Source organism: Globicephala melas, chromosome 16, assembly GCF_963455315.2.
Source record: "Globicephala melas chromosome 16, mGloMel1.2, whole genome shotgun sequence".
NCBI lineage: Eukaryota > Metazoa > Chordata > Mammalia > Artiodactyla > Delphinidae > Globicephala > Globicephala melas.
The window spans coordinates 68519387-68546373 of record NC_083329.1 but is presented as its reverse complement, the minus strand read 5'-3'; the positions used below and the strand labels follow the sequence as shown (position 1 = coordinate 68546373).

The 26987-nt window shown below is 36.7% G+C and overlaps 1 protein-coding gene across 7 annotated transcripts in view; it reads right to left on the bottom strand.

The window, feature by feature from the left end:
* Positions 1-3899: 3899 nt before the first annotated feature.
* JMJD1C (jumonji domain containing 1C) overlaps positions 3900-26987 on the bottom strand; it is a 307273-nt gene continuing 284185 nt past the window's right edge. For 5 of the 7 annotated variants that reach the window (XM_030848211.2, XM_030848207.2, XM_030848210.2 and 2 more), the window contains 13 exons: positions 26632-26721; positions 25521-25648; positions 25122-25335; positions 24399-24613; positions 23193-23471; positions 20228-20396; positions 19427-19517; positions 18821-18951; positions 18305-18427; positions 14877-15016; positions 13158-13334; positions 5094-5225; positions 3900-4833 (listed from right to left, as the gene is read on the bottom strand). In XM_030848211.2, the coding sequence (XP_030704071.1) occupies positions 4744-4833; positions 5094-5225; positions 13158-13334; positions 14877-15016; positions 18305-18427; positions 18821-18951; positions 19427-19517; positions 20228-20396; positions 23193-23471; positions 24399-24613; positions 25122-25335; positions 25521-25648; positions 26632-26721 (1979 nt within the window). In that variant the 3' untranslated portion in view covers positions 3900-4743. Of the gene's footprint in view, positions 4834-5093; positions 5226-13157; positions 13335-14876; positions 15017-18304; positions 18428-18820; positions 18952-19426; positions 19518-20227; positions 20397-23192; positions 23472-24398; positions 24614-25115; positions 25336-25520; positions 25649-26631; positions 26722-26987 lie in introns of those variants that run through there. The other 2 variants (XM_060286515.1, XM_060286517.1) reach the window with 2 other exon arrangements.

The following is a 26987-nucleotide window of genomic DNA, read 5'->3' as shown; positions in this document are numbered from 1 at the left end:
ATGCGCAAATCCCATTTCCCCCCCAGCTTTAAGTCCCGTGGGTTTTACTGGACTTTTTGCACAGTGCTGTGATTTTTAGGAATTAAGTATAATGGGATTCTGTCTCCTTTCCTAAAAGGTTATAGGCTGGAAAAGGTTGTAGGCTGGCTTTTCCCCTATCTGGAAAAAGTTTGCTAACGAAGTGTTGTTCAACATTTGTTTCTGCAAAAAGAATAAGTTATAGTTATTAGAAAATTTTGGTGAAAACTTCCCCTGTATGCCACATATGGTTACCAGTTTCCAAAGGAACGACTGGACATAATAAATGTTAGGTTGGCTAAAATTTCAGTTAAGAAAAGTACCTCAAGTGATCATACTGTCTCCAGGTGTTTGATATGAAAATAATCTACTCTTCACTGCAGAATACGGGGGAGATGAGACTACACTTCCTTGCCTATAACATATCCTGGAAGGTCTCTATTGAACCGAATCCTTCACCTTTTATAACGGCAGTCCCAGAAGCAGCTCCTACCCCTCTCCTCTTTTAGAACAAGAGTTTAAGAGTAAATGATTTTGTCAAGTCACTGTTGGAAGTATGTTCGAAGTCTCAAACAGCTAATGTGTCTATGGAAAAGGGCTGAAGGCAAATTAATATGTCCCCAACATTCGTTCTGTCCCATTTTTTCTGTTCCTTTAAGGATTGTACAAATACTGCCACCTCTCTGAAGCCTTCCTTAACCCCAGGCAATATATATTACACCTTTTCCATGTGTTTTACACCTTAGTTGACCCTTGAACAGGGGTTTGAACTGTGTGACTACTTACGTGGACTTTTTCCAGTAAATTCTATAGTACAACATACATGATCCACATTGCTTGAGTCCTTGGACACAAAACTGGATACAGAGGGCTGACTAGAATGTTATATGTGGTTTTTCGACTGTGCGGGCGTCAGAGCCCCTAAGCCTGTGTTGTGCAATGATCCACTGTACTTGTTACATAGTTTTTAGCATTGATGGCACAATCCTGAGGTTCCTAATGGAATAATTTATCAAATTACCAGTGCCAAACACATAATAAATTATATCCTAAAATGTCCACACGTATTATACCTCTCATGCTCTGTGAGGCACGTGTGGCCGGGGGGCAGTGATCCCTGCATGCCCTTTATCATGAACTTCTTCCACTTACTAAACCTGTATGACTTACCTTTGATTCTTTGCTTTTTGTACTGTGTTCTACAATAGTTTGATAGGACCTGTGAATCCGTTACTATCCTCACTGTGCTGGCAGAGAATGCAGGAGCTCTCCTGGGAAAGCAGTCGGTTCCCATCTCATTTTGCACTTACTCGTTTCCATTTGTTCACTGACCCAGCTATCCATATCTTTCACTTGTCAAATCTAGATTCAAGATCTAGGGGGCAGGAAAACAGTGTTGAACTCCTAATGTGTCCCTCAGAATATACCACCTTGCAAAATGGAGTCCAGCTCTGACCTACACGTACAACACAGATCCTTGCAATACCCACCACTGACCTCAGGGCTGAGATCCTTTTTATAGATAAAGCACAGAAAACACAGACAATTCTCCAGTCTTAGCTGCAGCTGCTTGGCTCATATACAGAGAATTGACTGAACAGCTTAAGTCAGCTGTAGAAATTTCCCCAATCAAGAAAGGGAAGCCACTTTGTATGCAGCCAGTGACCCAGAGCTTACTAACATTTCATTTTTGTTTGAAAGTCACTTTGCTTTCATTCAAAGAGCCAGACTGATTACTGTGATAACCAAAGTACTTTACTCAGTACAGTACTCAGTTCCTGTACCTTCTATGTGGTTTCAAGACATAACCATCAAGGTTAACCTAATTATTGGATAGCCAGGAATGTCTTAAATTTTGGACTTTGGAAAGGTTTGAGTCTGAATGTTGGTGACAGGGTTGGTGGCATATACCTTTGTATCTTGGCTACTTGTTACACACCCCAATTCATTGTGTTTTGTATACTGAATAGCTGTAGGATTTTAATTGTCATTTTCTTTCCCCTCTTCTATGGCTGAAAATCCTGATCTGGTCTGGGCTTTGACAGATTGGCATCTAGAAATAGAACATGCTGTATCTATAGTATGTGTACATGAGTACACTTTTCTTCTGAAGCTCACTATTCTTACCTAGATAACGTTAAACCCATACCCTATCTACCAAAGCGAAGTAACAGAGAACTAGACGATGATTTCTATGGGTGCTACAATCCCAAAATGCATGGCGGAAGAGAAATTCTGCCATGCATGTAGTAACTTATTAATCAGGAAAAGGAATTCATATTCAGGTTCAAATGATATTAGAATAAATTTAATAGGAGGGACCCAAATATTCAGCACAAGTTTTCCTTTATAAAGTCTCCTTGATCTTGAAGTTTTTCAAATTATTCTACACGTTTAATACTACTTCACTGTCTGGAAGAAATGGACGTATTCAGATGCTTTCATATGTGAGGAGCGTCTGAGCCAACCGGATGGAGGGGACAAAGTTAATGGTCAGAGGAATTTGTCCATCAGAAATTGGACCAATAACAGCTCCCCAGCCTTATAAAAAGTCAAAGGATGTCTTTAATGATTGATGCAAGCATTACGGTCCTCTCTTCCACTCCCCCTCCCCCAACCCCTTCACTAGCATGGGATTCAGACAATAGATAGCATACTCTCATCAGATGAGTTTTCTCTGAAAGCCACACTGCCAGGCTTGATCTGCCTTAGCTTCAGCTATTCTATAGGGGTTGCAGGATGATTTAAAAGTGGCTCAAACAACAGCAAGAGAAGCAAAAACATTTTGGAAGAAAACCACCAAAGACTTCGGGCCCCTGGCAGACTTTAGGGGACCAGAAGGAGATGGTCTACTCCAGAATTAGTATCATGGGCTTGAAATTAATTTCACATCAAAATTAAATCCGATGGAATATACAAAAACGTTTAAGCAAAACATACCATTTAATGAGTTGAGGCACTTGTGGAAAAATGGTATTAAAAAGTCAAAATCTTACAAAAGATGCACGTACTCACCAGCCCCGCCCCCCCTTTAAAACCACTGGCCAAGTAGTTATTATCCATCCCATTAACCCTTGTGCCAGGTAGAGTATTAATGTGAAATGTAATTAATTGCTCACATTCCTGGCTGCACCTTGCCTGGAGTAGAGGGTGGCATAACAGCCTACGTGGAACTAAAAAATGGTGGACACAAGCAACAGGATAAAAACCAAGCAGCTTACAAGGTCACAACTTAGGCTACCAGTTTTTTCTTTTAAGCTATGTGCTTTCAGATAGATAGATAAGCAAAGGCCATCCCTTCAACATCCTGCAGGTGTCAGTGGAGGGCTACATATTTCCAGTAAAATTCAAAAGGTAAGGTTAGGGTAGGACTATGTGAGCCTCAAGCAACCAACTGGTAATGGGGAGTCAGCTGTTAAAGCCAAGACTCCAAATTAAAGCAGCTTACCAGGGTCACACAGTAAGTAACAGAACTCATATTCAACCCAGGCTGGCTGGCTGCAGGCTCTTCTCTGCCACCTGCCTCCCTCTCTCCTTCTCCTCTCCCTGCCACAGCATCTCTGTGGCGAAGAGCACTTATTTGATATTGTTATGATCACATACTCTCATGATCATGACTTTAATGTATGAGTTCCTCTTTCAACTAAATGTATTTATTCACAAATAACAAATGTTGGCGTTGCCTGTATTCATTAGCTGGGCCATAGGACAAGAAAGTGGAGGCACTTACTTGTGACGACCTATAACATCTGAAGAAAGCTTAAAAAGCTTACAAGAATCAAAGACAAGAGGGAAGTGTTCCAGGAGAGGACACTGTATCACAAGAAAATGCTGGTAGTCACCTTGATGATGACGAAGCCCCCAGTAATAGGCATATCAAGAGGGAGAACTCTTAGACTAGCCAATTTTTGATAAAGTCCTTTTAATGGAAAATGTAAAACCCCTCTCAACTTTACAAAGCCATATGTAACACTTGCACTTTAACAAATAAAAGCAAGCCAATGTTTTAAAAAAATACATCATTAAATGTATATATGTATATATTTACATAGCATATTAAGTTTAATATTTAGCTTTAAAAGTTCACATAAATTTTACCAAAATGAGACAATTTTAAATAAATTACACCTTTTGAAAATGTTTAATTGTACAGTCAATAGCTTCAACAAAATATTGAAGTGTCTGTATTTAGTATCTACTTTATATACTTTATATTTTACAAATTTTACAGTCATTTGGCAGTAATTTTCTAATTATGACATGTATGCTGTGCGATTCAGCAATTTCCCAAATGCAGGCAATAGCTGGTGTTTTGTGTCCTATTCTCACAGTAACTGTCTCAATGTAGTGAAAATATCAGTTATTTTAGTAAACTGTACATAGTCACATTTACACTTGATCAACAATATAGCATAGAATTTTGTATTTTTTTTCCAAAAATAAATACATCATTTTAAATCTGGCATTTTCACAAACATCATATACACTATAATACAAAAACAGCTATGAATTGCTGCTTTAAAATTAAGCTTGTTTTAATATCACTGAATCACAGGAGCTGTGACTTATGCTATACTGCTGTGGTGTCAGTAACAAGTAATTACTACAAAGAGAATTTCTTGGCACTGATGGTTTTATGAAGCTTAAGTCAGTGTACATACATATCATTGTTCAAGAGTAAGTAATTCCAGTTCAATGGCCTAAAAACATCAAACTGGACCACACCTAATTTTCTTCCATAGCCTCTACTTGATCTTCATGTATCTTCAAAGCTCTCACCATTTCCTTGACTGCATGATACAAGATATTTTTAACCTGAAAGAGATGTTGGTATTTCTGATCACTTCAGCAGGAGATAAATTAACAAATGAAAACTGCATCAGAATTTAAAAAAAAACAAAACTGTTAAGCCAAAAGTTAAAATTAGTCATATAATTAAAAACTGGCGCTAATCTTTGGTTGTTATCCTAATGTGACAAACTAGGCAGTGATGGCCTAAGCTGTTATGCATGTTTTGTAATTCTGAATATAAAAAGCCTGCAGAACAGGAGCTAGTTAGAAAACTCATCTCTTACCTGTAGCTTATCATCATAATTGATTTCTTCCTTCAGAAGTCTCAGTTCTTGTGTTAAATGAAATGACTGTACTAGATGTTCTGGAGACACAAAGTCTTCAGTTACCTGAATACAGCTGTGAAAATTCTGTACCTATTCCCCAAACAGAAACAGAAGAATATAAGTTTTAGGAGGTGGGAATAAAGAGAAGCAAAGTTGTCTGCTGGAACAAGAGACAATTCACCAGAGAACTTATTTTCTCCAAAACATCAAATGCATTTCAAAGTGGAACACCACACTTTATGAGAAAGTTTATCACTGAAAAGCTTCATGTAAATGGAATATTTTTAAACGATGCAAAGAAAAGAACTTTTCCAGGAATCCTTCAGAGAAGCTGATAATCAGATCCTAATTATCAATGTTGTCAACGTGGATTTGGGGGTGTTACTTAAAAGCAACAACAACAACAAAATGCTAACTGGAAGGTACCTGTTTCACCAATCAGTGCAGTCAACCCGGATGTCTGTTGTTGCTCCTTTGACTTTCTGCATTTGGTCATTTCACTGTTAACTTTTACACCAGAGAGTAGATTAAAGGAAATGAAACTTAGTTTGATTATTTATGAGGAACTGTGATGAAAACTGTAGTTCCAGACAGATCTACTGACCACAGCAGTTTTAGAATTCTCCGAGGATTTTGTTTGTGCTTTTTTTCCCTTTGTGCCTTTTCTTTCAAATCAACCAGTTAAAGATGATACCCTTCAGTCTCTTGTGGCATCAGTACAACTGTTTTTCTGCTAGTTCTCCCTCTCGTGACTAAATGGTGTTCACAAGAAGCCAGTCAATAATCTTACCTGTTATTTGTTCAGCATATGTACAGACTAACTGCACTTTACAGTTTCTTAGAACTGCTTTCTATCAACACTCAGGATAATGAGAGAGAAAGGACCAAGCTTATCCAATCTGGATTTTGTTTCTTTGCTGTCCTCTAGTGATATTAAAAGATATCATAAAATTCCTGGGAAAGGAGAAATAACTGGAAAACTAAACATTTACATTTATTCTAATTTTTAAAGTATGCAAGTAAATTTCGTTGGGAGAAGTGAGCAGAGGGAGATAACAAGTGGGGAATAGAGACTGTGGAAAACATCTGATGATAGAGTGATGAAATTCCAAAGGGGCTGGAATTGCTCCTCTGGGCATAGTGACCACCTGAACAGCTGCAGATGTCTTTAACTGAAGCACTGTGCCTTTACTGATAACTCGGTAGCATATAAACATTTTTTTCCTTTAATCATTAGGTTGTTGATTCCTGTGGAGGATGAACATAGTGGATGCCTCACATTTTCAGCACTGCTGTACAGTCTCATTGGATCTTCATTATGTGTCTGTAGAACAGATGCTCTATTTCACAGAGCAGGAAACTATGGATAAGCAGTTCAGCGCCTGTTCCAAGATAAATCAGCCAATAAATGGCAAGTCAACAGGAACCCAGCTCCTGTGATATCTTGTCTAACAGATGCTTTACAGTCCTACATGAACGCAGTCATACCAGCATACACAGGCTCCAAATGCCCTGTCTCACCTTACATTCATCTGAACATGCTGTGGGGATTAAGTCCTTCTGAAGTTCTAGCATGTAACTTTTAGCATATGTAACTATTTTTTAAAAAATAATTTCACTGATATTCTAATTGCATTCAAACATCATTTGCCTGGTTTTATTTCTTTTTTCCATAGTCCTTTAGCCCTTTGAGCATATTTAAGATAACTGACTTAGAAGTCTATCTAGTAAGTCTGATGTCTGGCCTTCCTCAGGGACAGTTTCTGTTGAGGTATTTTTTCCCTATGAATGGGCCCTACTTTCCTGTTTCTGTGTATGCTTTGTGACTTTTTGTTGGAAACTGGACATCTAAACATTATCCTGTGGTAACTAGAATCAGGTTCTCCCCTGCCTCACAGTCTGCTGCTGTTGATTGATAGGGACTGTAGTCATCCATTTGTTTTGTGACCTTTCCAAACTAATTTTGCAAAGACTATTCTCCTCTGGCGTGCTCACTGATGTCTCTGTTCGGTTATCTCAGGTGGTCAGCCAGTGACTTGTCAGAGATTTCCTTGAAGGCCAAAACTCAGATGTCCTCTTCTTCATTAAGCAGTCCGCTGGTCCATGTAAGTTCTGAATTAGATTCCAGAGCTCTGAAAAAGTTGATTCTTATGGTTGTTTTAAAATCACTTTTAGAACAGTGACTTTCATTAGTGGTTACAAGATGTTATTTTGTTTCCTAATGACCTCAACTTGATATAGACTGCTTAAAGACTTAAGGGTTAGTTTGAAAAGGCAAGGTTCAGTTTTAAGGTGAAACATATCTGAACTTCCCATTCCACTTACCCCTTTTTGTGCCATCTTTGAGTCATTTACTTTTCACTTCCTTGGCAGACTGTCTTATTCATACTTGCCTTCAAGATCAGTTGTAATCATATATAGGTAATGTTAAGAAAATGTAACTTTTGTTTTCAGAGTAGGAAAGTTATTATCTTGACACTGTGATTTTGTCTGAGTCCTTTTAGTCATAAGAATGTAGAGAATTTACAACTTAGCAATATTATTAACTTACTTTGAATGACCAAATACAATCAGTTAAGTAGTTGAGGACAAAATTATCAGTAAAGATTTTGTTAATTTAAAAAAACTGTTGCTGTTTAAAACTGAAAGCTACTCTAAACCTCGGGACACTAGAGCTGAGAAAGTGAATCCTGGAGGTCAAGATTCACCTGCTTTATCTAAGGGTATACACAGGGTTTCACAGACTCAGCCACATTTGCCAACAGAAGATTTTTAAGCCTGCAGTTCTAGAGTAGTTCTTAGAAAATAAAGAGGGCTGTGGCTATGATATTGTCCCTCAACTTGCCGAGATATACATCTGAATGCCGCTGCACAGAGTTGTCCCGTGGCCGTCTCTCCTCCCGCCCCAGGCTTCTCGAAGTGCTCACTGCTGACAAATCAAAGAAAGGTATGTTGATTCTTCCCTAGCATTGCTGGCCAGTCAAGTCCTGCACTATCGTTTGGACGGAAGTTTTTTGTTACATGCCTTGGGTTTTTCAAGGGCTTCCTATCTGTGTGGTTCTCAAAGCGTGGTTCCTGAACAGTAACGTCAGTGTCACCTGGGAACTTGTTAGAAATGTACAATTCCAGGTCCCTCCTCAGACCCACTGAATCAGAAACTCTGGGCATGGGGTCTAGCAATCTGTGTTGTATCAAGCCCTCCAGGAATTCTGATGTATGCTAAAGTGTGAGAGAAGCACTGAGACTCTGGGATTATTTAAAGGGCTACCTGTGGTTTACTGGAAGTGTTGAAGCCATCAATGAAAAGTTTTCAGGACCTCTATGGACTACGTAAATTGTAAATAATAATGCGTCTTAAATCCAAGTTAACATTGTTAACAGAGTTCATACTTCCTTTTAATTCTCTCTCAAAACCACATTACCACCACTTGTGAGTCATGGACAACACCCTTTAAACAGAGTACAAATAACTGTGCTGTCATTATCATATCACGTGAGGGAAGGAAGGTAGAAATTCTTGCAATTCTGTGCCAAAATATGCAGCAGAGAAGGTTTTTACTTTGGAACACTCAACAATTTAGTGGCAGAGATCAGAATAGAATTTGCCAGTCTAGATGCTGTTTCAGTCTATTTAAGTATAGCATCTTAAGAGTGTGTTTAAGTACAGAATATGATACAAGTACATACTGTTTAAGTGAGGCTAAAGCAGAGTGACTTGTGAACTAAGCTTTTTAACAGGATTACTTTGCCCACTATTTTGAGAAAAAAAGGCTATTCTCTTCCCTGTCTTTCCCCAAGAAAGTATAAGCAGTAGAGAGACATTTACATGCAGACTCTCTCTGTGGTAATAGTGATTGCCTCTGGAGTAGAGGAACTGAGGGCAAAGGTGAGAAAATGACTTAATTTTCACTGTGAACCACTGTGTACTGTTTGAATTAAAAATCATATGAATGCATTACATTTTCAAAAGAAAGTATTTTAAGATTGTTTTCTTGACAAACAAACAGTACTGGAACAACTGCATGTCCATATGCAAAAAAACTGAACTTCAGTCCACACTCTGCACTATATACAAAAATTAACCTAAAAATGGATAACAGACCTATATGTAAGACTATCAACTATAAAACTTCTAGAAGAAAATTTAAGAGAAAGTCTTTTTGATCTTGGGCTCGGCAAAATTTTTCAGATACAATAAAAGTATATAATACATTAAAAAAAACCTGATCAACTGAACTTCATCAGAATTTAAGAACTGCTCTTTGGAAGACACCATTAAGAAAATGGAAGGACAACCCACAGGTTGGGAGAATATATGTGCAAAAGCACATATCAGACAAAGGACTTAAAGACATTCAACATAGTAAGAAAAAAAGAACCCAATTACAAAAATGTATATATAAATGTATTGCAAATACTTCTCCCACTCTTGGGTTACGTTTTCACTCTCTTAATGGTGCTTTTTTTAATGAACAGGAATTCTTAATTTTAATATATCCCAGCCTATCCATGTTGAAAAAAAGGGACAAATATTTGAACACATTTACCAAAACAGATTTACAGATGGCAAATAAACACGAGAAAAGATGTTCAACATATTTAGTTATTAAGAAAATGTAAATTAAAGCCATAGTGAGATTCAAATGCTTAAAACTGACAGTAAGCAGAGGAGATGGAACTCACATATACTGCTTCGGGGAATGGAACATGGTACAACCACTAGCCTGGCAGTATCTTATAAAGTTATTCACACACTTATCATGTGACCAGGTGGTCCCACTACTCGGTATTTACCCAACTGAAATGAAAACCAATATTCATACAAAAACCTGTACGTAAATGTGGCTTATAGTGGATTATTGCCCCAAACTGAAAACAACAATGAAAAACTACCCAGAAATAAAAAGAAACCACTGATGTACACAATAACATGGATGAAACTCAAATACATTATGCTGAATAAGAAAAGTCAGACTCAAAGGCTACATACTGTCCAATCATATGACATTCATATAAAGGCAGGACTATAGAGAAAGAAAATAGATAAGTGGTTGTAGCAATATCAGGTAGGAGAAGAGGTTGACTAAAAAGTGGGGGGTAGATCAGTGGAACAGGATGGAAAGTCCAGAGATAACCCACACACATCTAAACTATGACAAAGGAGGCAAGAGTGTCCAAGGGAGAAAAGACACTCTCTTTAATAAGTGGTGTTGGGGAAATTGGACAGCTGTATACATGATGAAATTAGAACACACCCTAACACCACACACAAAAATAACCTCTGAAGACCTAAATGTAAGACCAGATACTGTAAAACTCTTAGAGGAAAACAGGCAGAACACTCTCTGACATGAATAGCAGCAAGATCTTTTTTGATCCACCTCCTAGATTAATGAAAATAAAAATAAATGGAACCTAATTAAAAAGCTTTTGCACAGCAAAGAAAACCAAGAAAATGAAAAGACAACCCTCAGAATGGGAGAAAATATTTGCCAATGAAGCAACCAACAAGGGATTAATCTCCAAAGTATACAAACAGCTCATGCAGCTCAATATCAAAAAAAAAAAAAACCACAACCCAATCAAAAAATGGGCAGAAGATCTAAATAGACATTTTTCCAAAGAAGACATGCAGATGGCCAAAAGGCACATGAAAAGATGCTCACCATCACTAGTTATTAGAGAAATGCAAATCAAAACCACAATGAGGTCACACCGGTCAGAATGACCATCATCAAAAAGTTTACAAACAATAAATGCTGGAGAGGGTGTGGAGAAAAGGGAACCCTCCTACACTATTGGTGGGAATGTAAATTGGTATAGCTACTATGGAGAACAGTATGCAGGTTCCTTAAGAAACTAAAAATAGAACTACCATATGATCCAGCAATCCCACTCCTAGGCATATATCTAGAGAAAACTGTAATTTGAAAAGATACATGCACCCCAATGTTCACTGCAGCACTATTTACAATAGCCAGGACATGTAGCAACCTAAATGCCCATTGACAGAGGGATGGATAAAGAAGATGTGGTGTGTTTGTGTGTGTGTACACACACACACACACACACACACACACACAATGGAATATTACTCAGCCATAAAAAGGAACGAAATAATGCCATTTGCAGCAACATGGATGGACCTAGAGATTGTCATACTGAGTAAAGTAAGAGAAAGACAAATATATGATATCGCTTATGTGTGGAGTCTAAGAAAATGGTACAAATGAACTTATGTACAAAACAAAAATAGAGTCGCAGATGTAGAAAACAAACTTATGGTTGGTTACCAGGGGCGAAAGGGAGGGAAGACTGGGATTGACACATACACACTACTAACATATAAAACAGATAACTAATAAGGACCTATTGTATAGCACAGGGAACTCTACTCAATACTCTGTAATGGCCTGTATGGGAAAAGAATCTAAAAAAAATGGATGCATGTATATGTATAACTGATTCACTCTGCTGTACACCTGAAACTAATACATCATTATAAATCAACTCTACTCCAATAAAAATTAAAAACAAAAGTATGTGGGGAGTAGGGGGGCGGGAGTAACAGGGAATTTTCTGAAGTGATGGCAATGTTCTTTATTTTGATTGTGTTGTTGCCTAACTACACATTTGTCAAAACTTACAGAACTGTACACTAAAAGGTACATTATGATGCAAATGATACCTAAAAAATGCACTGTCCAGTATGACTTTTAAGAAAATGGATACTGGATAAACTGAGTATGTGAGTAAGGATTTTCAAGGGAACCTGTTTTGTATTATCAAATAATTACACCTAGTTAGAAAAACATTTACTGTGCTATTCTCTTAAACAAGACTGCTCCTTTGAGGGCATTTTACATGTGAATACAGATTAGCTATTTTCTGATAAGAGGCTAGAAGGCCAAAGAATAGTATGTGGGGTGAATCCCAGTTAAACATGAATCATAAATGACACATCTCTGAAATGATGATATAAGTCCATGAGAAAATAAAACAATTTAACATAAATAATACATTCATTTAATTAATACACTTAATTATATTTTACAATAAATGCTGTTTGAGATCTAGGAATGATAAATCTAACCCTAACTTGACATCTTAAAAACTAAGCAACTATTCTCACTTAAGAAATATTTGTGGCTATTATAATAGTGTCACAAATATTACACAGGCAGTAATTGCACACAGTTATATAAAATGTAGGAAACTTTGCTTGGTAAAAGTAAACACATCAGATACATCTCAATAACCAGGTGGTGGCAAAGGTGGGGAACCAACTCTGAGGCAAACTAGTTTTCTGGATTCTCGGGTTTCCTTTGCACTCTGTTACTATGAGCGCTAAACTGCTCTGCGGTAGCTTCAGTCTACTTATAGGAACCCACTATATGCTTTTAATCCAAACCCTCCATATCACCATCTATTCTATGCCATTCTTCTAGGTGCCACACAGTCAAGCCACAGAAACGAAGACTAGATGTGTATTTCAGTTTTAAAGTTTTGTGAATCAGTAGCTATAAAAATTACGCAGCACCTTTCTTTCGACGTGCTATTGCTACGTTAGCAAACTAAAAAGAGGCAGGAAGTACAGTGAAAGCCTGAATTATGGAATGGTCTACCTAATAACTCATTCTACTCATATTTGGTGCCTTAGAAAATGTATCATCTCTAAGTCCTGATACTCCCCCCTCCCACTGTTAAGTCTCAGCGATTGAGAACTGAATATACAGTAACTCTTTTTTTCCTTAAAAGTCTTTGAAATTAGATTTCAATCCACCAAACAGTAGCAATACAAAAATGGAAATCTGGCTCATGTTTATATATTTAAAGGTCTCAAAGCATTTAATTACGTCAGATCTCATCAAGCACTGAAAAGCTGTTTCAGTAATTTCTTAATGAAGGCATACTGGTGTAGGTCATTCTTTCTTACATCTTCCTTCATTTATATTTATACTCAGAACAATTTCTTTCTGGTTCTTTCAGTAACAAGTGTGTTAGAAGCAACCTTTTATATACCTGATGAAGTGCTCCTGCTGGTAAGACGATGGCATCACCAAGGAACTGAATAAGAGTGCAGGCTTTGACTCCATATTCCTCAAGCAGTCTTTGGCGAAGCTTTTTGTTCACATACCAACTCTGGTCACGAATTGGATCATGTTCTGGTAGAACTTCAAGGCCTTGTTCTTTTGAAATCTGAAATATAGATTAAAATGAAAATATATACCCCAATTTAAGTAAAGAAAATGGTAAATCCTGTTCTGTTAAATTTCAGTTTTCTTTACAATAACAGTCTGTTCTCAGAACCTTCTGAAACGATGACTGAGCTTAAGTTAAAGAAAATGATATTCTACAATTGGAAAAGCCAAAGGACATGAAAACAATATTGCACACTGATACGCTATTAATAAAGTAAATCATACTCCCTTACCTTCTTCCACTATGAAGTTCTCTTTTAAAAAAAAATAGTTTTATTAACTATTATTTATTTCTTTTTCAGTCCTTTTTTTAGGGGGCTGCACTGTGCAACATGTGGGATCTTAGTTCCCTGACGAGGGATCAGACTCGTGCCCCCTGCAGTCGGAAGCACAGAGCCCTAACCACTGGTACAACAGGGAATTCTCTCTACTATGAAGCTTTCATCCATTTGGTTCCTTACAATTATTTTAAGAGTATAGCACAAAGACGGGGAAAAGCTTAGTTTAGTAACTTTTTTCCAAAAGCCAAACCATTTGAATGTGTGGACATCATAAACATTCATTCATTCATTCAGCCGCATGGGGTCTTAGTTGTGGCACTTGGGATCTTCGTTGCAGCATCTCTTAGTTGCGGCATGCGGGATCCAGTTCCCTGGCCAGGTATTGAATCTGGGCCCCCTGCATTGGGAGTGTGGAGTCTTAACCACTGGACCACCAGGAAAGTCCCCATAAACATTTCTTTTTGCTGCTCTTTTTTTAAGGTAGGTACACAGATAAATAACCTTTATATTGCTAACCTTCTAACCCTTGACAAATCACTTTCAAGGGACCCTCTAACGAACCAATGAAATGTTCTGCTTTAAAAAGCATAGTTTATAACATTTTAAATTAAAAGACTGTTAGGTAGTTCTGGGATAAAATAATAGTTACAGGGCCATAGCTCCCTTGCCTCACACTGACCAAAGACAGACCTTAAGTCCATTCAGAAAGAAGATGAAGTATAATAAGAAAAACAGCAATTATGGTCCATTAAAAGAAATCCCTATAATTACAAAATTCAGAAAATATTTGAGAAAAGGGTTTGAACCAATTTCAGATTAATGTGTCACTTTTTTAACAAGTATACAATTACTCAATTTCAGTCTATTCAAATAAGTATCACAGATATGAGAGAGCAGAATTACTGTCTAGGTCAACAGCCAAAAATACCAATACAATAAAAATTCTGCCTTCTTTACGTGTTTCTATGACAGGTTTTATATTCTATAATTCCAATCACTACTTTTCATCAAGGGTAACATCTGACTCATTAACAGGTTCTTTACTCTAAGGGGATGAAGGAGTACTACCAACTGAGAAGAAGCTGCCATTCAAATTCCTCAAGAGAAAGGAGCTTTTGATTTTCAACAGCAAAAAATTCCATCCTCCTAAGTAACAATTACTCAATCATCTTATACTGCTGAATGCCCATGAAGTTACATTAAAATTTAAGTCTCTGCTCAAGGTGAAGAGATAAAACTGTCTGTAACCTAAATTATACCTTCTGAAGAAATTCCCTTATCTTGTCAACATCTTTCCCAGCATAAATATGCCACAGAGCACCAGGTATTTCACTTGAGTCCTTCAATCGTTTTCTTAAAATGTCATCTAAATCTTCTTCTTCAAATTTCTTAAGTATTCCTGAAACACAGAATATATTCAAACTGGTCAGTAAAGACTCCACCAGAAAGCCACATCTCCTACAATTGATCTATCATAGTAGCATAGTGCTGACTAGACTGGGACTCTTAAAGAGAAGATAAACCCAGTTCTACATGAAAACTGTTACAACTATAAGAGCAGAGAACAATGAGCCGGGGTAACTGGGAACAGAATCAACAGTAACTTTCCCAGTTCATTTGTTTTCTGTAAACCAAAGGATGGGAGATGAAAACGCAAGGACTTTTAACTCAAACATAACCAAGTTTCATCCTGTCCCAAGGGTGTGGTCATAACAATGTTTTGTACTCACAGCATTTCATAAAAAGGACTATCGTGACCCCTGTATGGTAGGCAAGGATCATAACCTCTACTTTACAGCTCAGCAAAATGGTTCAGTGAGGAGAAGGGATTTATTCATTGCCATGACTAATGAATGGCAGAGCAAAATGTCTTCCGACTAATTTCTGGGAGATCTCATTTACTATTATTGGTTAATCTGTAAACAAATGCAAAAGCTTCGGGTGCTATGACTGAGGAGGCATCAGGCCATTCTTCTGAACTATTGACAAATTAAAAACTGCACATATATATGCACAGAAGAAATGTTAACTGTAGTTACCTCTGAGTGAAGGACAGGAATGTCGTTTTCAAATGCCTGATTTTACTACAATGAACATTTTAGTATTTTATTTTTAATACAGCAGGTTCTTATTAGTTATCCATTTTATACATATTAGTGTATAGATGTCCATCCCAATCTGCCAATTCATCCCACCCCCACCCCACAATGAACATTTTAAAGAAATGTTTTAAGAGAAAAGGAAATCTATTGCCTAATACAAAGAACATAGCAAATGTTCCCTCATTTGTGACAGTTATATCTTTTTTATCTTTAAAGTGAGCTGCAAAGATTTCTTGAAGTTATACATTAGGTGTTTACAATATGCCAAGCACTGTCCTAGAATCTTGGGGATTAGAGTTAAGAAAAGACCCAGTTAAGACTTCACAGAATAAAAGATGATATTAATAAGTGTAGGCAAATAAACAAGAATATCACATAGTGGTTAAGCACAATCATACGAGTACAAAAGGGTACACAAAGACTGGGTCAGTCCTCAAATGTTATCTTTTAATGAAAAAGATAAAAAGAAAATTGTTACTGCTCTGTGAATTCTAAAAAGGCTGCTAGAAAGAATACATCAGATATTTCCTAATTTGTGACAGTGAAATCACAAGGAAGAAAATGGTTGCTGGAGCAGAGAAAGTTTATTCTTTAAATGAAGACCTCTAGGGGGAGGTGACAATCTGAGCTACATTTTGAGGGATGAATACAGGAATTTGCTAGGGAGACAGGAGGTAGGAGAGCCACTGTATGCAGAGGAAAAAGCATGTGCTTTATGTAGGTCGGTTTTCTTGATGTGTTTTAAGCATTATTATAACACTAAAACATTCCTTTTTTTGTGACCATCTAAAAAATTGGCAAAAACTTTAAAGAAAGACAGTCCAAGAATTAAAGTCCAAGAATTAAAATTAAAAGCTGATGACTTTTTCTCAAAAGATCAAACATTATGCTATGAATGAGGGATGGGAGGTGAGCAGGGGGAGGGAGATGAGCAGAACAAAGATGAATAAGGAAGTTCTAGCATTTAAGGAGATGAAAGAAAAGTAGGGGAGAAAAGCAGATGTAACCTCTGTATTGTAGACTAAGTGCTATAATATCTAATACAATGTAAATGCTAGGTAAATAATTGTAAATACAATGTGAGTGCTATGTAAACAGTTGCTGGCTACAGCAAACTCCTTTTGCTTTTTGAAAGCCAGCACATAGCAAATTCAAGTTTTGCTTTTTGAAACTTACTGGAGTATTTTCTTTTTGCTGTGTTTTTTCTGTCCTTGACTGGTTGACCCCACAGGTGCAGAACCCGCAGATACGAAGGGGCAACTGTAACTGTGTGGCACCATAGGCTTTGAAAGGAGAAGTAATCCGATATCAAAGGTCACACATATTTCTGTCCTAGAGCTGAGACTACAACTCAAGTGTGCCTGACTCTCAAATCCTTGGGAGTAGGGGAGACAAGAGTTTTTATCAATTACAATCAATAGAGTCAGTTAAAGAAGCTGAGAAACTATGAGTTTCTACAGTTTTGGAGGAATTTAGGTTGTGTATTATAGAAGCTGTCAAATAGACACAAAAACTGAGTGAATATTATAATAAACCCCCATGTCCTGAGCACCTAGCCACTAAGCTGCAGATATATTCTGGGCTCCAGATAGAATTGTTGAGCTAACTGTCGGAAATCATGTATAGAATTTCACAGGAAGTGCATGTAAACCAGAAAAGGGAGAGGATAAAGTCTATAACTCTAGAAAAGTCTGAAACTCCACCATATGAAAAATGAGGGGAGTAGTGTTACTGAAGCCAAGGAAACTATTTGAAGAAGAGGTGTCGTTTACTACAGAGGGTACAAATAATAAGAGGACCACAAAGAAACCATTGTATTGAAATATGACTATCAGTGAAAGCCACAGCAATAGCAACAGTACAGTAATCTCAGTGGGGCGGCAGGCAGGGGCCAACCTGCATTGAGCTGAAATATGAAAGGGAGGTGATAGACACAGCAAATAATGTTATGAGGGCAGGAGCAATAGGATGGTGGCAAGGAAGACAAGGTCTGAAGGCGGCTTTTAAAGGAAGGAGGAAAAGTCTGAAGTTTGCTCCTACTCTGAGAAAAGAAGCCAGTGGAGAAAGAAAGTTGAAGGACCTATGTCTATAAAGAAGGGAATGATAGATGGAACAAGGTTTTAGAAAGAAACCTAGAGGACAGACTCTAAAACCTATGCACTGGATTGAACAGTTATTTCTACTTGGGAGAAAAGGCCCCTTCTCTCTGGTACTAGAGGGGAAAAAAGAATGCTTTAGACACAAACATGCCTTAATCATCTTCAGAGCTCAAGGACCTAATTTCTGTTCTTCACTAAATGTTTATAAGTGAGCTTACCAGTTTATTTTCATAAACCCAATATTTAATAATAGGAAATGAGCAAATTAAAAAAATTCACTTTTAAAATTAAAATTCCTTTTGTGTTAAAAAAAAAAACCAGGTAAATTAATCACAGCTCCAAATAAATATTAAAATATCCCAATATCCACTGCAATTTTTTGGGGAATCTTTGATGTTAACTCAGAGGCTGACATTCTGGATAATATTATTGTGTGTGGTTATTCAACTGTTATTCCAAAGACCACTATTCTTTAAGTTTCTTTACCTGCTTTTGAGAGAATGCCATTTCCTTTCGCTATGCCAACATATACTAAAATATTTACAACGTCAGAAACTTCAACATGTAGATTTGTTGTTCCTATATCATGATCTTTAGCAGCAGCTACACCTGTGTATAAAATGAAGTTTTATTTAGCATAACACTTTATATATCCTAGATATTCCTTCCAAAATCAGCTCTATGAGGAAAATCTGTTCATTGTAATTTGAGTTTTAGTCTCCTTATTCCAAAACCTGCTCACAAAATATCACAATCCATGAAATGTACCGTAAAAATCAAATTAATAGAAAATGTAACTATATTTTATAAGGAATGAGCAGGTACTTAACTATATATTGGCTATTAATACCTAATATACACTGCTTGACTCAGAAAAAGATTTCAATGGATTATTAAAGGAACGGATTTAGCAGAATCTAAAAATGATTAGATAATTTATCTTTGGAAGGAAGTTAAACTTCCATATACTCCAAGTTGATAGAAATGCAAATATATACTTACCATAAGCACTGCACAACCTGGGTCCTAGATCAGGGCGTACAAAAAATCCTGGCAAATGAGAGGCCAAATTGAATTTTCCTTCTGGATTACAATATTCTGGCAATGGCAGGCTTTTTAAAAGGTCTTCATATCTGAAGAATAACATTGACTTCTTTTGAATAAAGGTTTACATTCTTAAGTACTTTCAAATATATAAATGTTCAAGTTGCTAAACTTTCCTTAAGGCCTTTAACAGTTAACACTTTCCTTGACTTCAAAGTTTAAATGAATGCATAATACATGGATAAGCAAAGAATAGAAGTGATACTGACTAAAACCGCAATTCTCTTTCCTTGAACACAGCAAATTGAAAGCACCAAAGAGAAGAGAGGTCCCAAATGGGGCCTCCTCTGACAGCATCCTCTTCTTTACTGCCCTAACGAAAACTTCCCCCTGCTCAGACTACAGAGATTCATTCAGTTCTTTCTTTTTTTATTACTTATTTTTAATTGAGGAGGATACTGCCTAAAGCTCACATTTGTAGATCATTATCCCACTTCTGGGGATAATCTCAGCTCAACCTCAAAGCCAAGAGTCAAAATAACAAGTATAAACAGACATACATACCTTGCTGGCATCATAGTCTTGAAGTCTTCTCCTGAAGGGCAATCTTTCAGTTTTAAAACAACTGTTTCTCCACCTTTCGTTTTTTGCCGTTCTGTAAGAATGCAATTGATTATTAAAAGATAATCTCTGTCTTTTTATTAATGTTTAGAGGAAGGAAGAAATGTGAAATGAATGAATACCTCTATTATTGTACAGTAGGTAAAGAATGCTTGCTTATGGACTTTTCTTATGTATTCATGTAGTATTAAGATGTTTGTTCCTTATGAACACAGATATCTGTAATATCACCATAAAATTCTTTAAAAAAAGCCTCTTTACAATTGTTATTAAAATTACAGTCTCACATTTTTACTTTTACTTTTTCAAAATGTTTTACACAAAGTATGTTATTCAAGTTTCAAATGTTGTGGGGGTTGCCAAAAATATCCCCCAAGAATATTAATATATTGAATATGACATATGGAAACATAGTATAAATGACTTTTTTTTTTTTTTTTTGGCTGCACCGTGTGGCTTGCTTGTGAGATCTTAGTTCCCTGACCAGGGAATGAACCCGGGCCTCGGCAGTGAAAGTGCTGAGTCCTAACCACTGGACCACCAGGGAATTCCTAAATGACTTCTTTATGGTTACAGAAAATGAGGGGTAGAGCCAGGAATAGGACCCAGTCTCCTACTTCCAAGTACTTGTTCCTTTTTAGTGGACAACAAAGTAATACAGACATTTTAAAGATTAAACAATTTATCATTTGGGGGGGAAATGTTTAAGAAAACAGTAAAACAAAGAAACAAAAAACAACATACTTGAAACTTCTTCAAAACCGTCCCAGAATTCCTTAACATTGGCATTTGAAATAATGCTGTCTTTGCAGTTCAGGAGATCAGCCTGGTGGTCTCCAAAATCAAGACTAATTGAGTCCGCCTTCCACAAGCTAATGTTCATTTTCTTATGCACACCAGAAACCACTGCAGGCTTATAAATAAACAGACAGATAAAGAAAAGTTAAAAGGTATATGCACACTTCCAAAATTTGATTTTACACACACACACAACAGACGGTTAACATGTTGAATTTTAGGACTAATGACAAATTGTGAGAATAAAAGAGGCTTTCAAAAATAGTCCCTGACCTGGAAAGATGTTCACAATATATTTTCAAAGAGAAAAGCTGATAAGAGAATGCCATGTACATGGCAGAGTACACTGCCATTTTGAAAACAAAAAATATGTAGTGTTTTTCAGGAAAGAGTCTGAAAGGCTATACTAAAAAATTTCTAGGCAATATAAATATGTTTTATTTACAGACTCCTTTTTATAGACAAAACATAACCTTATATATTTGTATATATGCAATATATGTAAATAAGATTTTTAAATAAAATACAGAATCCTTGGGATTAAAACATAATTTATATACATTCCGATTTTATATCACCTAAAACACATTCTTTACCTCTACAAGGATCATGACAAAAATATTAAACAACCAAGTGCAACAACAATAAATTTCAAGTCGAATGACCAAATTCCCTGAAAGTGAATCTCTCCTTTGAAATCACATGAATTCAAATTCCCTTACGGCTCTCTAACCCAAAAACCAACAACTGAAGATTTGTGGTTTTAAAACTCCAATGCCGATGTAAAAAAAGACCTCTAAAGGCAATCTGATGCATTATTCTTAGGTTTCTTTTTTTTTTAATTCCTTTATTATAAATGAAAGGTAAAAGAGAACACAGAAAGTTATGACGTAAGAGTCTCTTGTAAAAGATGTTATTTTTAAGTACTCTTAAAACTCACAAGATAATAAAATTTGAGGAATGATAAGTGCAGAATACCCTCAAGCTAGGGTTATCACAAAAAGGTATCTCAAAAGAAAAGGAATAAACAACAGCAAAAACCACCTTAAAGAAGTTTGGTTAACCACTTGGGTAACTGCAACATTAAACTTCCTTTCAATGGGCTAATAATATATCCAACTATTAAAACAGTTTCAGCTATTAGATAATTAACTACTGCTGACAATTCACATATTAACTCCTAGCCCTTATTATGCCTATCCAGGAATACTCCCATCCAGCCCTGTGCCACTCCTTATTTTGGTAACCAGCAGCTTGGGAAAAATAAAAATTAAAAAAAATTATAGAGGCACGTTAATTAATAAATCAGAATATTCTAAAGCAGAATTCTTAGGCTACTATCATCATTATCATCTTCCTGAAATACTGAAAGCCTTGCTAATTTGGCTCCTTGCCTCTGGTCTTATTCCCCTCCAATTCAACTTCCAATCTGCTTTGCTGTCAGTTATTTTAAAATGTCGATCTGTACAACACAGGGAATACAGCCAATATTTTATAGTAACTATAAATAGGGTATAACCTTTAAAAAATGTGGATCACTATATTGTACATCTGTAAATTACATAATATTGTACATCAAATATACTTCAATTTAAAAAGTCAATCTGAGTTCTTTGATTCTTCAATTAAAACTGTCATCTACAGGAACAAGTTCAAACTCTTCAGCAAGATATAAAGGCCCCTCATAATCATAACTGTAACCACCTCATTTCCCCATCATTACCCCACAGAACTCTTACTTATGTCAGATAAACAAAGCTACTGAACAGTTCCCCAAACACCTGATCCTTTTTATTTCCAACCTCTTGTCCATCTATAAAACCTTCACTTAACCCCTGAGACATCAATTCATACTAGCCCTTTTGAATTAGTACTCTAGCTTATTCATTCACTCTTTTAGGTTTCCACAGTACCTTAAAGTTCTGAGAACATGTGATGTATTTATAAGACTGTTTAAGCCTATACAAATTTAAGTCGTCTGAATTGTGACGCAGCAATGGCATCAGGGCTTCAAGGGAGAGCCAACCAAAAAAATATATGCTAAATACCGTGTATATGCAATTGCATGGGCGTGTATTTTTCCTAGGGTGAGGAACCAAGCTGTCATTGGATTTTACAAAGGACTAGAGACCTAAAAAGATTAAGAACCATTGTACTAAAATGGTTCTTACTCATTTTTACATGATGTACTCATTTTTATATCCTTAATGGCCAGCACAAACACTAGATTTTATTAGGTGCTCAATAACTCTCTGTTGAATAAAAAAAGGGAAGTAAAATAGCAATGATGTTTTCCAGAATGCAAGAAAAAAACAAGATAATATTAAGTCATGCAAAATCCTAATTTGTGCATTAATGTAAATTACCATCTGAAGTATGTATCAAACATTATTATATCAAAACTCTGGTCAAACAGAAAATCATTTTTATTTGAGCCAAGTTAAATAATGGAGTTTGTCGTTCAAGATTTTATGAACTAACTTATAAATAAATGTTCTATAGGTAAATATTAAAGGCAAAAGCATCTACACTTCTCGTCAGTTCAAGAAAACTGCTTTTACTATTAACACTGTGATAGCAGAAATGAATCTGTTAACTAAAATACAAATGTAAAAAAAGGAAGGTGATACCAAACTTTGTGAATATATGGCTTTATTAAAAGTCTGCTAACAAATTGAAATTATAACATCAAATAATCAATGCTTCCCTGTTAATTCATATAAATCTGGCCAAAAAAATAAGGATTCAGAAACAATCATTCTGGTAACTTTTTTGGTGTTTTTGATATCTTCCAACTCAAATGTGTCAAGTATTATCTTTCCCCTTTCTAATCCTAAGGAGAAAACCATTTTTCCTATTCAACCAGCTTTAGTTCCACTCAGAGCATACTAAATCAGCTTAAAATACTCACTTGTCCATGTTTCCAACACTCTTTGAAAAGCTTCCAATTATTAATATTTTTATAATCCTTAAGCCACAGAATATGCTTCTCACAGATCCAAGAATGTGGTATATCACTGTACAATTTATTGTTTTCATCCATGGCAGGTTTTCTGTTTTCTTTAGGTTCTTCTTTGAGCTCTGGTTTTACATTTATCTTAGAGGCTTTATTTGGTGGAATTTTGTTTTCAACAACTGAAGCAATTATATCATCAAGAATGTTTGGCATAGTCCTTCCACTTTTACCACTCTAATAAGGAAAAAAAATTATACTTTCAGGGGAAATGATTACATTTGGAAACTTTTGTTTTTATTTACTATTACATAGCAAGCAACCAACACAAACAATATATCTGGCTTCAAGAATCATGTCATTGTGGCTTCCCTGGTGGCGCAGTGGTTGGGAGTCTGCCTGCCGGTGCAGGGGACAGGGTTCGTGCCCCGGTCCGGGAGAATCCCACGTGCCGCGGAGCGGCTGGGCCCGTGAGCCATGGCTGCTGAGCCTGCGCGTCTGGAGCCTGTGCTCCGCACGGGAGAGGCCACAGCGGTGAGAGGCAAAAAAAGAATCATGTCAATAGATATGGATCTCTAGTCCCTACACTATTCCTGACAGTGGGAAGCAGAAGTAGGGTGGTCTCCATGTGAGAAACCGCCGGATCTGCAGAAACTAGAAGTGTGGTCTTCCTTTTTATATCGTTTTAGGATTGGGGCAGAGGGAACAAATAGGTATACTCTCCCGAATACTTTTAAAAGCCACTAAAAATTTGTGTCTACCTATGCAATTTTTGTTTTTATTTTTTTTAATTTTTTTGGTGAATAATTAAAGCAAAAATTGATGTCTAAATATTTTAAGTAACAAAACATTCACATCCACGTCATTCCCTGCCCGCCCCCCCCTCCCCCAACTAGATACCAAATTCTGAAGGAGTATGTTAGGACTCTTGGAATCAAAATGCCCCTCTGCAACCCTTTTCACCTGGGAAAAGAACAAAATCTCTGGCTTTTTTTTTTTTTTTCTGGCTTTTAAGTTATGAGAATTATAATGCAAATAGGAACATGCTTAGTAATTTGGTATATTTGATTTCATGTGCATCTATTTATTGTGTAGTTCACAGCCAAGACCCCAAATCTAAATTTAAGGCCCATATGAAATCCAAAAATCTGGCATCTCACTCACGGGGGTTCCCATTGAATAAACTGGTGCAAAGGCAATGCCAGCATCTGTAGAACCCACACGTAGCTTGCCAGCTGTTGTGGTCAGCAAATCTCGTAATGTTGAGCCTTGTTCATTATTCTGGGACACAGGAGGTGATGTTCTGCTATTGGGAGAATCAGGGTTGTCTTGTTCTCTCTCTTCTTTAATTTGCTTTTCAAGGGCAAATTCTTTGTTTTCTGAAATAAAACATTTTACAAAATTCACATAAAATTAAACATGCTGCTAAAGTACAGACAAAGCTGGCATCCTACATTTTACAGTGAGAGATGAAAACTGTAGCACTAGTCATTTATTCACCTGAACACAGACCAGAGGATGGGTTAGATCCTTCAGGAGTCAAATAGTTTGAATATGAAAAGGCCTTCCTCAGTGTTTTAGACATGTAGGTGAGTTTGTACCTGTCACAAAGGAAAAATGCTATAGCTAAGACGGGGAGAAAGTGTAAAGTTACAAATCTATCGCCCTGGTGGCTTTATTGATACGCTCATCTACAGATGATTCTGTAACTAACTTTGATAAGATCACAGGAAGTCGAGTTCCTAGTAAGAAAAGACAAATGTTAAAACCTAAGCCACAATGAGAGCAAAAGACAAAAGTAAACTGTTCTAAGTGAACAGTAGTACGTTAATGTATAATACTACACTGTTGATTACAATTCTCTATTAGATAATAAACTAGGTTTACCTTTTTTTTCCTCTCTGGCCTTTTGCTCTGCAAGATCTGCTAACCAGTGCAGTGGCGACTGGGATTCTGGAGGAGTTAACTTGCTGTCTGTGCTTACATCACTCTCTGGGCTGCTGTTGCCATTACCCTCTGGCTTCTGAGGGGTATTTTGCTGCTGAGACTCAGGCATGCACAGAGAAATTTTATTACTGTGATTAAGAACATTCTGTAAAACCTACAAAGGTAGAACAGTTGAATTTTTAAAATACTATTTCTTCAATTATTCAGAGTTAAAAAATAGAGGTTACATTTATACAGTAACACAGGAAACATAATTTATAAAACACAAGTCCTAAATTGGATTTCAAATATCAAAGCTGATTAACCATGAATTTTATTTGAATAGAGATTTTTACTCACTTGAGACACACCATTCATAGCAGAAAAATTTCCAACTTGTATATTCTGTTTGTTAGTACAATGACAATGGGATTTAATACCATATTTTTCTCTAAGAGTGTGCATCGCATCTAGAAGATCTGTCAAAACTACAAAATATAATGGTTAATAAAAAGATCATCACTAGTTGTTAAGATTATAAAAATTTTTTCTTTTTCTTGTGGAGGTTTTCTGTGCCTTTTCAACTTTTCTTCCATTTTTTCCTTCATCCCTTCCATCTATTTCAGGTTTGATCAATCAACCAAATTCATGTTCTCTATTCTTTTCTTTTACCTCTATAATTAAAAATCATTATGCTCAAAAAAACAAAAAAAAAAGTAGAATAACCTGTAATAAATACATCTAATATGCTTTTTCATTACACTCTGGTCTCCCCGCCCCAAGACCCCCCTTTCTCTGGCTGCATGGTGTGGCTTGTGGGATCTTAGTTCCCCGTCTAGAGGTCAAACCTGTGCCCCCTGCAGTGGAAGCGTGGAGTCCTAACCACTGGACTGCCAGAGAATTCCCAGTTTTCCCCTTCTAAAATGGTTCCTCTAAGGCTTTCTTCATCACTGGGTCTGGGCTTATCCTGCTAACTTTATTACACAGAGGATTCTAAGAACAGAGCAATAACAATTCAAGATTACATAAACCTTACCACTTCTTTCTACTACTATTGACATACTTCTAAGTAATCTGGAACAACAAAGACCTGTTACAATACTAAGTCAATAATGTATATTTAGGGCTTCCCTGGTGGCTCAGTGGATAAGAATCCGCCCGCCAGTGCAGGGGACACGGATTCGAGCCCTGGCCCGGGAAGATCCCACATGTCGCGGAACAACTAAGCCCAAGTGCCACAACTACTGAGCCTGCGCTCTAGAGCCCGTGAGCCACAAACTACTGAGCCCGAGTGCCACAAGTACTGAAGCCTGCGTGCCTAGAGCCCGTGCTGTGCAACAAGAGAAGCCACTGCAATGAGAAGCCTGTGCACTGTAACCCGGAGTAGCCCCCACTCGCCACAACTAGAGAAAGCCTGCACACAGCAACGAAGACCCAATGCAGCCAAAAAATAATGTATATTTATACTTACCAGAACCAGGTATAATTTGAGTTGGCATTAAATGTTTGTGATCATGAGGCTGTCCCTTCACACACTTCATCCAAGCATACAGTTCTTTATCTGTAAGATAGTAACATACGTACTTTTATATTAGTCATGGTTTTAGAATTATAAAATTGATGGCTTACATATAAAGAGTTTAGCAATTATGTAAAATGTCAATGGTAGGTTTCATATGTTTGCTTCTTAAAAAAAAAAAACAGTTCCACTCTTCTGAGAATTTTATAAAAACATGATACAAAACAGATACAATGTTACTAGCCTTTTCTAAAATGACCATTCTTTAGTCTCATTAATGTATTAGTCACCTCAATCTTCCCTGTAGC